Source organism: Lactuca serriola, chromosome 9 (genome assembly GCF_051521515.1).
Source record: "Lactuca serriola cultivar US96UC23 chromosome 9, Lser_US96UC23_V15, whole genome shotgun sequence".
Lineage (NCBI taxonomy): Eukaryota > Viridiplantae > Streptophyta > Magnoliopsida > Asterales > Asteraceae > Lactuca > Lactuca serriola.
Genome location: NC_136416.1, coordinates 34,471,310 through 34,483,788, shown reverse-complemented (window position 1 = coordinate 34,483,788; position 12,479 = coordinate 34,471,310). Strand labels below are relative to the sequence as shown.

At 33.5% G+C, this 12,479-nt stretch overlaps 2 protein-coding genes across 2 annotated transcripts; both read left to right on the top strand.

Moving 5' to 3' along the window:
- Positions 1 to 2,782: 2,782 nt before the first annotated feature.
- On the top strand, positions 2,783 to 3,424 carry LOC145075521 (uncharacterized). The gene has a single exon (XM_079021739.1). It carries the CDS (start codon positions 2,783 to 2,785, stop codon positions 3,422 to 3,424), a length of 642 nt encoding a protein of 213 aa, XP_078877865.1.
- Positions 3,425 to 9,547: 6,123 nt separating this feature from the next.
- Positions 9,548 to 11,497, top strand: LOC145074302 (Glycosyltransferase family 61 protein). The gene is made up of 3 exons (XM_079020703.1): positions 9,548 to 9,827; positions 9,926 to 9,994; positions 10,100 to 11,497. The coding sequence occupies exons 1-3, from the start codon at positions 9,617 to 9,619 to the stop codon at positions 11,344 to 11,346; spliced, it is 1,527 nt and encodes a 508-aa protein (XP_078876829.1). The 5' UTR covers positions 9,548 to 9,616; the 3' UTR covers positions 11,347 to 11,497.
- Positions 11,498 to 12,479: the final 982 nt, after the last annotated feature.

Below are 12,479 nucleotides of genomic sequence, written 5' to 3'. Positions count from 1 at the left end.
GGGTAGCCGTGTATCGGGTGCAATACCCGAAGCATATGAAATGAGAGTAAACACCATTTGAACACTCTTTTACCACTCATTCACTTTCTCTCACTAATTTCTCTCTCTAGACCCGAACCCGACTCCAAAACCGCGAATTCCGGCTCCCAAACGTAAGGATTTCTTCCCTATCTTGTTCTAATCATAGTCCATAGCATTTAGAGGCCAAAAATCAAAGGATTTAGTAGATTAAAGGGAGTTTACGGCCTAGGAAGCCCCTTAGGCCGTAAACACCCAAAACTTGGCCAAATAACACATTTTTCTTTCCCATAAGCTTGTACAATAATTAAGGGAATTACCTAGGTGAGTTTGGACATGAAAACTTAAGTTCTTGAAGCCTAAAAAGGAGTTTATGGCCCAAGCTTATGCTTAGGCTGTAAACACCCAAAAACCCTTGATAAAAGTCCCAAAAACTCATCTAGGGCATGTAGGAATTTAGCTATGACCCTAGGAAATGTTTAAGTACATTAAACAACACCATTTAGAGACAAAAAGAGGAGTTTACGGCCAAGTCTAAGCTTGGGCTGTAAACACCCAAAAATTATGCCAAAATGTCCCCAAAACTCCACCTAAGGTCTTCAAAAATTTATCTAAGGTGTAGGGAAGTGTTTAGGACCATTTAAACATCCATTTTGAGGGATTAAATGGAGTTTACGGCCCAAGCACAAGCCTGGACCGTAAACTCCCCAAAATGTCACAAAATGAGGGTTTTAACCCTCCAAATTAGTCCAAGACACTTGCTAGTAAATTAGGGAAGTGAAATAAGGCCTTAACTTGCAATTATGGAGGAGCACATGAGTTTACAGCCAAGCCTAGGGGGCTTACGGCCGTAAACTCCCAAGGAGTGGCCTTTGGGCTGTAAACTCCAAGGGAGTGAACTCATGGACTCCCCCGCAAACCCCTCTTGGCCTTGTACCACTCTCGGGAACCCCTTCTAGGCCCTAAAACCCCGAATCAATGCTAGAATGCCCTAATACTTTAATGAAAAGCATAAAATGATTAATTTATTGTAAAATACATATTTCATATGACATTAGGGGCCTAAAAGGTGCACAAGTCGTTATTTGGTACAAAACGCTCAGTCGACACTTTTACCCGATTTACCCGATTCAACCGATTTACGCGATTTCAGGTGAGTTCATACCCCTTTAATGAACCTTTCAAATGTTTTATATGTTTTAGGGGGGGGGGATACAAGTCAATTATACATGTTCATGGAAATTCATACAAGTCATTTATTCATGTTACGGAAATTAATCACATGTGATTCACTATCCGTAGTTCAAATCACATGTGATTTACCACTATGCTTTTATAAAAAGGATTTTCGTTTTTCAAAACCATTTCGGATAAAAGATAAATTTTCTAAATATTCCCTTTTGACAAGATTTTTATTAAATAAATTCCTTATAAAATGTAACCACACCAATATATTTATATAATTAAGGCTTGAAGGACTTAGGACCGATAGCTCGCCTTATTTCCTGTTCTTGTTTGATTGTGGGCTTAGGGTAGTTGTTATCCATCCGACTGTCGTTGATTTCTTAGTTATATATCATATATATTAGTGTTGGATACGAGTATTTTCATTTCATTCAATGTTTAAACCACTAAATTGACAAGAATCATATGCACTAAGTTAACTATAATAGGTATAGTTAAGGCCACTATTACTCGCTATAGCTACTACTCTACACACTATAATACACTCTATAATGATACTATATACTAATACGAGAACATACTACGAGTATACAAAAGACTATTACGCTATAATACAAGAAAAATCACTAATCAAGAGATAACACACTAACCCACTACGAGATACTCTATTCGCTACGCACTAGGCCCAGAGTCTTCTGGCAGGAAGACGACGCTATATGTATAGATCTATACGGGGCAGACGCTATTACATCCCGACTGTTAACTTCAGTCCGAGCCGTACAAGCCCAGGGATGCCACTACTTCACTACACTGTGCATGACCGGGAAGGTCATGGGGTCCTCTATTACTCACACTATCGGTAACATACAAGAAATACACTATAACCACACTAAAATACTAGACAAAAGTTAAAGTTAATATCCCGAAGTAAACAAGTATCTAATACTAAAGAAAGTCTGCACCACTATTATGGACTTCAGGCATAACCTACCATATTGCATTACTTATGGGAAACCCACTATTATACTGTTACAATTAATGTTTTCTTCAATGATGAAAATTACATGTTTCTTAAAGGTTTTCACTTACAAAGTATTTCTGGAAAATATAGGATTTTCTAGGTTTTTCTACTACTTTTGAATGTAAATTACAGCTTTTCATACTATCGGTTCTAATGCTTTTTATACAAAAACTCACACTAAACTCTTATGAACTCACCAGCTTTATGCTGATATTCGTTTTCAAAACAACTTGTATCCTCAGGTCAAAGATAGACAGGTACATGCGCGACATTTTGGAGAAGGTGGAGCATACAAGATCCATCTCTTATTTTTGTAATACTTTTGGTGATTGTTAAACATTACAAAACACACTTGTAATTAAACTCACTATGTAATGCAATGGTTGTATGTTTCTTGTTTTTACTATTATGCAATTGTGATGATACTGTACATGACGTCCTCCACCCCGAAACATATTCCGCCGTTATCAGTTTTGGGGTGTGACACCCAAGGACTCGCCGAGTCTATCTTTCTCATTTACTCTTTTAGCCCTTCAACTTTACTCTTGCTATTCCGGGATGTTACAAGCTGGATGTTGGTTTAACATCGTCAACATTGTTTCTCGTCTCAGTGAATTGGGGGTGAATTTCAACTCTACTTTTGACATCTGTCTAGGGGATGGTAACAAAACTCTGTTTTGGTTAGAAGATTGGTTGGGTATTGGCACGTTGGCTGTCAAGTTCCCTCATCTGTTTGAACTTGACAAACAGAAGAGTTGCTTTGTTGCGGAGAGACTATGCTCTAATAGTCTGAAGTGGGATTGGAAGAGGAAACCCAACAATGTGATTGAGTGTGATGAGTTGGATTTAATAGTTAGGCTGGCGGAATGTGTGCAAATTTCTTCTAAGATTGATAAATGGAAGTCTAAATTTTCTTGGGATGGCTATTTTTATGTTCATGATTTGCGTGGTGTGATCGAGGATTTGATTGCTCTTATGGTCTATAATCCAACGGTTTGGAATAAGATTGTCCCGCTAAAAGTTTCAATTTTCGTTTGGTGCGCGTGTACGGATCGTATTCCAATAGCGATGGATTTGGCATGTAGAGGTATAACCAATGTGTTGAATACTTGTTTACTTTGTAACGTGGGGAGCGATGAGACGAGCCACATTCTTTTTGCATTGCCCTATTGCACGAGAGGCTTTACTGCGACTGCTTAATTGGTGTAACATCCAACCTCCTACTTTCAATAATGTTGAGGAGCTTGTAAAATTTGCTGGGTGTTGGGGTTCTTGCCCGAAAAGAATAAAGATCTTAATTGCTATATGTTATGGGTTCTTATGGTGTGCGTAGAAGACAAGGAATGAGCGGAGGTTTAACGACATTTGTAGTTCACAGTCAAAATAGGCGGATAATGTTGTTTCTTTAGTTCTTGGGTGGGTGAAATTCCGGGGTGGTTTATGATAATTGTAAATGAGAAGATTGGTGTGTTTTCCCTTTTAATGTTTTGTAATTTATTTGTTTGCGCTATCTTTTCCTTTTTGGCAGTGGGCTTTTAATAAAATTTCCGCCGGTTCTGAAAAGACCAACATTTTTATCTCCAAATCTATTTAAATTTAGTTTTGGTCCATAAAAATATTGAATTCATCTAATAAATTAATTTGCAATAATTTTATCATAGGCGGTTTTATATCAGAAAAAAAATTAGGCTACCTTAAAAAATTTCAAGTTATTTCTAAATGGACCAAAATACAAACTAGCACAAATGGTCCAAATTTTTTAAAACCACACCAATTAATTTATTGAAACAAAGAGGTATTAAGCTCAATAGTCTAATGAAAAAAAGGATGTAATCCGTAATCTGAATTGGATCGTCACTTCGTCAGTTGACTTCTCAATTGTCGAAGTCGAAGACTCGAAGTCGTCTTCTACCCTTGCTACGGTTGTCGACATCGGATATCAACTCTTCTCAATTGCAGAATTTCGGTCACCTCTTCGGCTCTTCCATCACAATGAAACAAGTTAGTATAACCAAAATACTCATCCCTATTATGTATTTAGGTTAATTCAAATTCTATCTGTTTTTTCATTATCTTTTAAAATTAGAAAATAAACAATTAACTTTGTTAAATTAGGATTTAGGGTTAAGACTTAATGATTATTTGTTTTTGAAACTTGAAATCAAGTTATAATTGATATATTTTTATTGTAGATTGCTATTTGTTCATTTGTTGTTGAAACTTGGAATCAAGATTATAGTTGATATTTCTAAATAGACCAAAATACAAACTAGCTCAAATAATTGATAATTTGATTATAGTTCATTTTCTGAAATGAAGTTCTTGAAGACCGATTTGCGTAATATAATATGTGACGATTTTATGAATGGTGATTTGATTTGTAGTGTAGAAAATGAATCACTAGATAATGTTAAGACTGAAAATATAATTACTCGCTTTCGTAAAATAAAAGAGCGAAGATGTGAATTTTAAAATGTAGCTTTGTTACGGAAGTTGAACTTTATATGTAATGAAATTGCGGTTTTTATGTTTTTTCTTATTGTATATTACAAAAAATAATAATAAAAATAAAAATAAAAATCAAAATACCCTTTTAGTTTGACCCTTGTTCGACGTTGAATTTTATAGTGGCAAAAAATAATTACCCATAAGTTTTGATGGATCCAGTTTATTATCACCAAATTTTTGATGCTTTTGCCGGACGATTGGAACTTCAATAAATGGCATATTTCATTTCATTGTCCATTCGAGTTGGCCTCGTAATATATGCCAAAGAATGAAAGGCAAAATGGTCCACTTGACCCTATTCCTACGGTAAGTTCCATGGGATAAAACAAAACGATATAATTTCAACATTTCCAAAGTTCAAATATTTGAAGAATTTAATAAAGTCTTCGTTCTTTTGTTTTATTAGAATTTTTGGTTAGAAATTTCTCATTTGAATGGCTTATTCTCATCTTTGTTTAATGATTGTTTATGTAAAGTTAAGTTCACAATGTTGTCGATAAAAAATGTGTAGGTTTGTACATTTTTTACTATGTCTTATGCTTATTACATTGTCTCTTTCTTGTCTCTTCATGTACTATCTACAAACTATTAATATAGCTCTTGTATTATTGAGTAATACAAAACAATTGTTAACAGGTTATGTGACAGGTAAAGCTTCTGTCATTTAATCTTGATTCGATAGTCTTTTCCTAGACAAAATAATAATGCACATACATAATCAAATTAGTAGGTTCGTTTGTTAGTTTTGTGTCTAACAAATGATTATTTTAATATGAAAAACTGTTTGTTATGCTTAAATAGTTAAATATCACAAATTAGAAACCAAAAGAATGAAATCAAAATTAATTTTTTAATTTGGGTATGTGACTTAACACATTATTTTGTTCGAACATGTTAAACCATGGTTATATCATATACCCGATGATAAAATACTATATGATTTGTTCGATTATATATAAAAATGGGCAATGTTTTTATCAATTTAATCCTTTTTGGTTTAATAAACTAGAAGCTTACAAATTTATTAATGGTCATAGAAAGAACTATAAAAAAGAGTTATGAGTGGTCACTGGTGTAATCATGATCGCTAAAACCAATTATGAGAATATATCATTATATAAGTATCATTGGTTAAAGAAACATTTATATGATAATTAAAAGAAAAGCTTTATTCGTAAATAGTGTAACCGAGTAACTTACAGTTTTGGTCCATGTGATGATTTTAAAGAACAACATGCAAAGATGTTGTTGGATACCTCTATCTTTAAGAGCAATCGAGCTCTCCAAATGAAGTAAACTACTTGTAAGGGATCGTGATTGATCCAAGGATAGAAGTGCATGATCCACTTGTTATCTTGGAATCAAGAGAATCCGAGGGTGTAAATTCATTATTCTCAAGTGTGATTTGTTGAAGCTCAAGATTTTTTGACAACCTGCTGGGGTAACGTTTCCAACTCCAAGAGGGATCACCAGAAGTGAATTTTTCTGAAATAAAACATTTTTTTCAAGAGAATAAAGAGAGGAAAACGAACTTCAAATGACATGTTGCCTTTCCATAACAGAATGCTTTGTCTAGAGCCAACACAACAGGAAAAAAGAGAACTAAAAATCAGCCACAAGTCTTCAATACCAGCCTACACTTTAACGACACCGTTCCACACGCCCTTGAATGATCTTTTTGACAATTAAGAAAGAGGTTTTCTGTGGGTATTATGGATGCCTTCTATAACCAAACTCCACAAGGACATCTTGTAGTAAATATCCTAAAAATGCATTGCGAGAATAAACATATAACCATTTTTTACATTACGTATGGAATCCAACAAGAAATAATGTACAACCTAACGCCAAGGTCCTACCACTTATTATTTGTATAAAATTTGGATGTTTTGTTATTCAAAATGAATTATCATGTGTTTTTCGTTAAAATTCATTCCAAACACGAACATATAATATGATTAAATACAATCTTGATTTTCAAAAATATGTATTCAAATGTTAGTTTAAATAAGATTTATCCAAACATAATATAATACATAAGTAGCGAAGCATATATACCGCTTATGTCCATATATTTTCTCAAAACCAAATATAAAATCCATTGATTAGATTAAGGTGGCGACTCTCCAAGAAATAAGATCAGATTTTGATTTCGGCATGGTTAAACTTAATGTCATATGATGAATAACGCAATAGATATCGGATCTGTAAAAGACAAAAATAATATAACAAATGTAATTAGTGTACAACATAATTTTGAAAGTTTGTCATTGTCTAGAGATTAACGGATCTAGTAACGAAGAATTAGTCAAGACATAGAGTCATATGGTTGTCTTAACAAGAAAGTTGTCAAATAATCCCTTTAAAAACTGACTGTGACTGCATTAAAAATCCTGAAAAATATAGACTATTTGATTTCAACTGCGTAATTTGTTGGATAAAGCAAATGAGAGCTTAAATACAAAGGGGATGGAAATGAAATTTTTTAAAAATAAAATAAAATAAAACCGATGTAGTTATTTTGCGGTTTATCAACTTTATTTTATTTTTTCAATGAAAGCCCCTCATTGTTTAAAAACAATTCAGCAATGACCCCCCGTTTTCAGTAATAATGTGTTCAAATTGATATTGTTTCTCATTAACTTACATAACATTATTATACTATGTAATTCATAAAATAACAATTAACTTTTTGAAATAATTCTTATTTTATAGGAATCAATTTCACAAAGCATGATATTATATCAAAGTACATATGATATATTGTCGAGAAAATAATAACTATATTAATTTAGCACATGTTAAACATGAAATAGAAGCTTACTCTAATCACAGTGAAATTTTATTTCAGAATTTTGTGATTTTCAAATAAAATATAATAACGAAATCGTAAAAAATCAAAATTTTAATGATTTTTATGTACATCATCCAAAAAATAATACTAAAACGGGTGAAATAAATGTAAAATAAAACTTTTCTATGAGTTTCAAAAGTTAATGAAACACCCATATAAATTATCACTAATCTCCATGAAATATTCCCACAAGCCCATAATGCATCAAAATTCAATGTCCCCAATTGAGGACTACCCCAGAAAATTGTGCCGTTATATAAAATAGCTGGCAGTCCTTGCCCTGCCCTGCCCCCAATTGGGACACTCCGCCGTTCCCGAGGCGCGTGATATCCACGATCTCCACATAGATAATGTAGCAGCCAGCCAGCCTGACTCAATGGTCCCTCTTATAATAATTTTGAACTGAACCCCCTCAATTATTGCATATGTCCAAACTCACCCATGATTCAGAAAGCTATCACTCGGGTCAAAATTTTGGCAATATGTAAGAAATGTCAATTTTCGGGGTTACGTATTCAATTTATCTTATTTAGTGTACATTATCGGTAAAAATACTAAAAAAGATATCAAAACATGTCATTGGATTCTACTTCTTCTATTTACATATTCAAATATAAAAATGGTTAGTTTAATGTTTAGATCTTTGAAACTATATAAAATACATCATTTATGTATGATTTTAATCATTCGATTAAAACATGTGGTTTATCTAAAGTAAGAATAATTTTGTTAAAACATGTGATGACAATCTCTGTCATCGCATTTATGTTGATGTTGGGAAAATCAAGTACGTCGTTTATCATATTTATCAAGAAGATTCAAAGTATAAATAATACAAATTGAAAGTTTTTTTTTTGACGGTTGTTTTAGTCTACACATATATAGTCAATAAAGTCCATATCAACAATAAATAGAAAAAAATATAATAAGACGTCTAGAATTTGATACAAAATATGAATGTGATGCTTATCTTTTTTTTTTTTTTTTTGTTTTTTCAGATAATCAAGTAAGTTATATGTTGTATTTTAAATTTCTTCGTCCGTAATCGATAACTATCATGGATCATTAATACCATCTTGCTTTTTTTTGTTGATCATTCCAAACTTTGATTAAAAACATTGACTAAGCATATAGTTTTAATTAAGGACCTTGAATAAGCACACAACTACAAGAGCAATATTGGTTTGATAATGACATTACACATTCTATGTATAGCCAATATTAGAAAATAACATAAATGTAATAATCATTAACAACATGCTATAAACTTAAAGTAGACACGATGAAAAATTGGATCTTATGTTAAATCTCAAGAAAAAGAACCTTAAAAACTTAACAAAATTATCAATTTGATGAAAATGTTGTATTTTTATTACCATCTTGATTTCTTTTGTTGATCATTCCAAACTTTGATTAAAAACATTGACTAAGCACATAGTCTTAATTAAGGACCTTGAATAAGCACACAACTACACGAGCAATATCGGTTTGACAATGACATTACACATTTTATGTATAGCCAATATTAGAAAATAACATAAATGTAATAATCATTAACAACATGCTATAAACTTAAAGTAGACACGATGAAAATTTTGATCTTATGTTAAATCTCAAGAAAAAAAACCTTAAATCCTTAACAAATTATCAATTTGATGAAAATGTTGTATATTTGGTTATATGAAAGGAAGCTATGACTATGGGAACTAAGTATCAATTTCTCATAGGGACCAAAAGCATATATCCCTCGAATTTTAAGGGTTAAATTGTTATTTCACTTTTTAGTCCCTAGATGATGCATCGCTGTTCCTAGTTCTGACTGTCAAAAAGCATATCCCACATACCAATGGCTGACTTGGCCATCCCTCTTTGCCAGCTCATCTTCCATCTTCCCCAAGAAGAAACAGAGTACCCCCCCCCCCCCCCTCTTCTTTTTATCTACTTCAACCCATAAAACCCCCTCACCTTTCTTCTATCTCCTACAAATTTCTTCCCTTTTTTTTCTCTCTACAAACTTACACAGCACAAAAATGGTGCACTATCAGAGATATATTCAACTTAGAAAAGTGGTTAATGTCACTTATGTTGATGAAGAAGATGCATGTGTTAACATGAGTGCGTGTAACAAGAGATCAAAGCCTAAACTTCTCTTCTTCCTCCTCTTCTGCACACTTCTTTCTTCGTGTTTGCTTCTTTCCCCTCATCTCCTTCCTTTCCCCACGTCACCACTCTCTCTCATCTGTAAGTTTTCTATCCATCTCTCTCCTCTGTTTTTCAGTTAAAGTTCGCTTCTGTTTTGCTGTTTCTTATCAGATTCTGTTTCTTTTTGCGTTTTGCAGATCCAGCTGGAGCTGAAGACGAAACACTTTCTGTTTCAAAAACTTCCCCTTGTTCTTCGGTCTCTAATGGTGAGTGAGTTCTTGATTTTGTGGGTGTTTGTGTTTGAGACGTAAATTCGATGAAACAGTGAAAAGTTTCGATTTCTAATGTTTTTCTCGGGGTTTGATTTACAGGAACGATATGTTGTGATAGGAGTAGCATTCGATCGGATGTGTGTGTCATGAAAGGTGATATTAGAACACATTCTTCATCCTTCTCCGTGTTCCTCTATACATCCAAGATCTCCGGTACCGGTGAACAGAGCTTCCGGCAAGAAAAAATCAGACCCTACACTCGAAAATGGGAGCCATCCACCATGGCCACCATCGATGAACTTACCCTTATCGACAAGAAACCGAATAGTTCAATCTCCGATGATCGACACAAGTGCGATGTATATCACAACGTTCCCGCCGTATTCTTCTCCACCGGAGGATACACCGGAAACGTTTATCATGAATTCAACGATGGATTGATTCCACTTTACATTACGTCTCAGAAATACAACAAGAAAGTTGTGTTTGTGATTCTAGAGTATCATGATTGGTGGATAACGAAATATGAAAATCTCCTCAAACATCTCTCCGATTTCGAACCAATCGATTTCAGCGGAGATAAGAGAACTCACTGTTTCTCCGACGCCATCGTTGGGTTGAAAATTCACAATGAGCTCGCTGTCGATTCATCGTTAATGGAGGGTAGCAAAACGATCAAAGATTTTCGTGACATTTTGGACAAAGGGTATCGTCCTCGAATTCAGGGTTTAATCTTTGAAGAAGAACACGAAAAATCACAACAGAACAAACGAATTAAACCCATACGCCAACAACCGGAGAAACCAAAGCTCGTGATCATATCAAGAAACGGATCACGAGAGATACTGAACGAAAACTTATTAGTGAAAATGGCATCAAAGATCGGATTCTCAGTGACAGTGGTGAAACCACAGAGGACTTCCGAATTAGCAAAGATTTATCGGGAACTTAACTCCAGCGATGTCATGGTCGGCGTTCATGGAGCTGCGATGACACATTTCCTGTTCATGAAGCCGGGATCGGTGTTCATTCAGGTGGTACCTCTGGGTACAAACTGGGCGGCGGAAACATACTACGGCGAACCGGCGAAGAAGCTTGGGTTGAGATACATCGGGTATGAAATTCTTCCACGTGAAAGCTCGTTATACGATGAATATCAAAGTGATGATCCTGTTCTAAGTGATCCAAATAGTGTGAATGATCGAGGATGGGAATTCACAAAAAAGATTTATCTTGATCGGCAGAAAGTGAGGTTGAATCTTGTAAGATTTAGAAAGCGTTTGATTCGATCGTATATTTATACGATGACGAAAAGGAACACCAACGACATGGTTCGATCACAGTGAAATCGTTAACGAATTGGGAAATTTAGATTAGAAACGGGAATGGTTGTATAAATTTAGCAGATTGAATGTATATGATACGTAGTAGATAAAAATGTATTTTTATTTTCCATATTTTTTTATTATATACTCAAATAAAAAGATTTATTCGTCATATTTTTCTATTAAATTTTTGGGTAACCTTTTCAAAGAGTGGAAAATGTTGATCTCTCCTAAATGGTTTTTATTGAAGGGTTAATAATTCAAATGGGTGACGAATTTTGTTTTTTATTTGTGTTTAATCAACGATGTTTTTTTATACATGTTTTTAAATTTGTTTTATCCATTTAAACAGAGATAATATTATCTAATTTTAAACAGATAAAACAACTTGAACTATCAAATATATATATATATATATATATATATATATATATATATATATATATATATATATATATATATATATAAACATTTTTTTGAACCGAAAACCAAGCTAGTTATTTTTTACATCATTATCTATTTATTAAATAACCGTGTCAAACCCATATGTGTAATCTGGAAAAAGGTGAGGTTATAAATTATTCATTTGAAGTTGTACTAACATGGGCATTTTGGGGAATCTTGTTTTTGTCGATGAAACAAACAATTTGTTTTGGTGAAAGGGGGTTTGAGATGATAAAAAAAAGGGCGTTTGCTGGATTTGTGAACGTTGTCTCACTTTACTACTCTGCATGGATGGACTTTTCACAGCTTTTACTAATGTGGTCATATTCTATCACCAAAGGGGCAATTTGATGGAGTTGTACAGCTTTTGTTCAGAACACAACTTTTTCACCTCGAAAAAGGTTTTATGGGTTTGGGAAAATATGATTAAACATAAGGGCTAATCATTAGAAATTTAGAATGATAGCATTCATCAAAATTAGCCAATATTGATATACGTTTTATCATAAAATTATAATATTTGGCCTATAACAAAATTGGGGGTCTTCCTAAGAATTGAGTTTTTAACACTTATTTTATGTTAGGAAATTATACAGGTATAGTAATAAGTTGGCTAATAATTATCGGTCTGTACTGTCTTTTATCGATCAAAGATCAACAATTCGATGTTGGTTTTAAGTTGTCGTTCTGTTTTAATTTGTCAGACATAC

What these genes read in the sequence shown, in the direction of transcription:
- LOC145075521 (XM_079021739.1), top strand. Translation starts at nt 2,783, where the DNA reads ATGTTACAAGCTGGATGTTGGTTTAACATCGTCAACATTGTTTCTCGT.
- LOC145074302 (XM_079020703.1), top strand. Translation starts at nt 9,617, where the DNA reads ATGGTGCACTATCAGAGATATATTCAACTTAGAAAAGTGGTTAATGTC. An exon ending in GTCACCACTCTCTCTCATCT is followed by an intron (nt 9,828 to 9,925) that starts GTAAGTTTTCTA and finishes TGCGTTTTGCAG; the next exon opens with ATCCAGCTGGAGCTGAAGAC. An exon ending in TTGTTCTTCGGTCTCTAATG is followed by an intron (nt 9,995 to 10,099) that starts GTGAGTGAGTTC and finishes TTTGATTTACAG; the next exon opens with GAACGATATGTTGTGATAGG.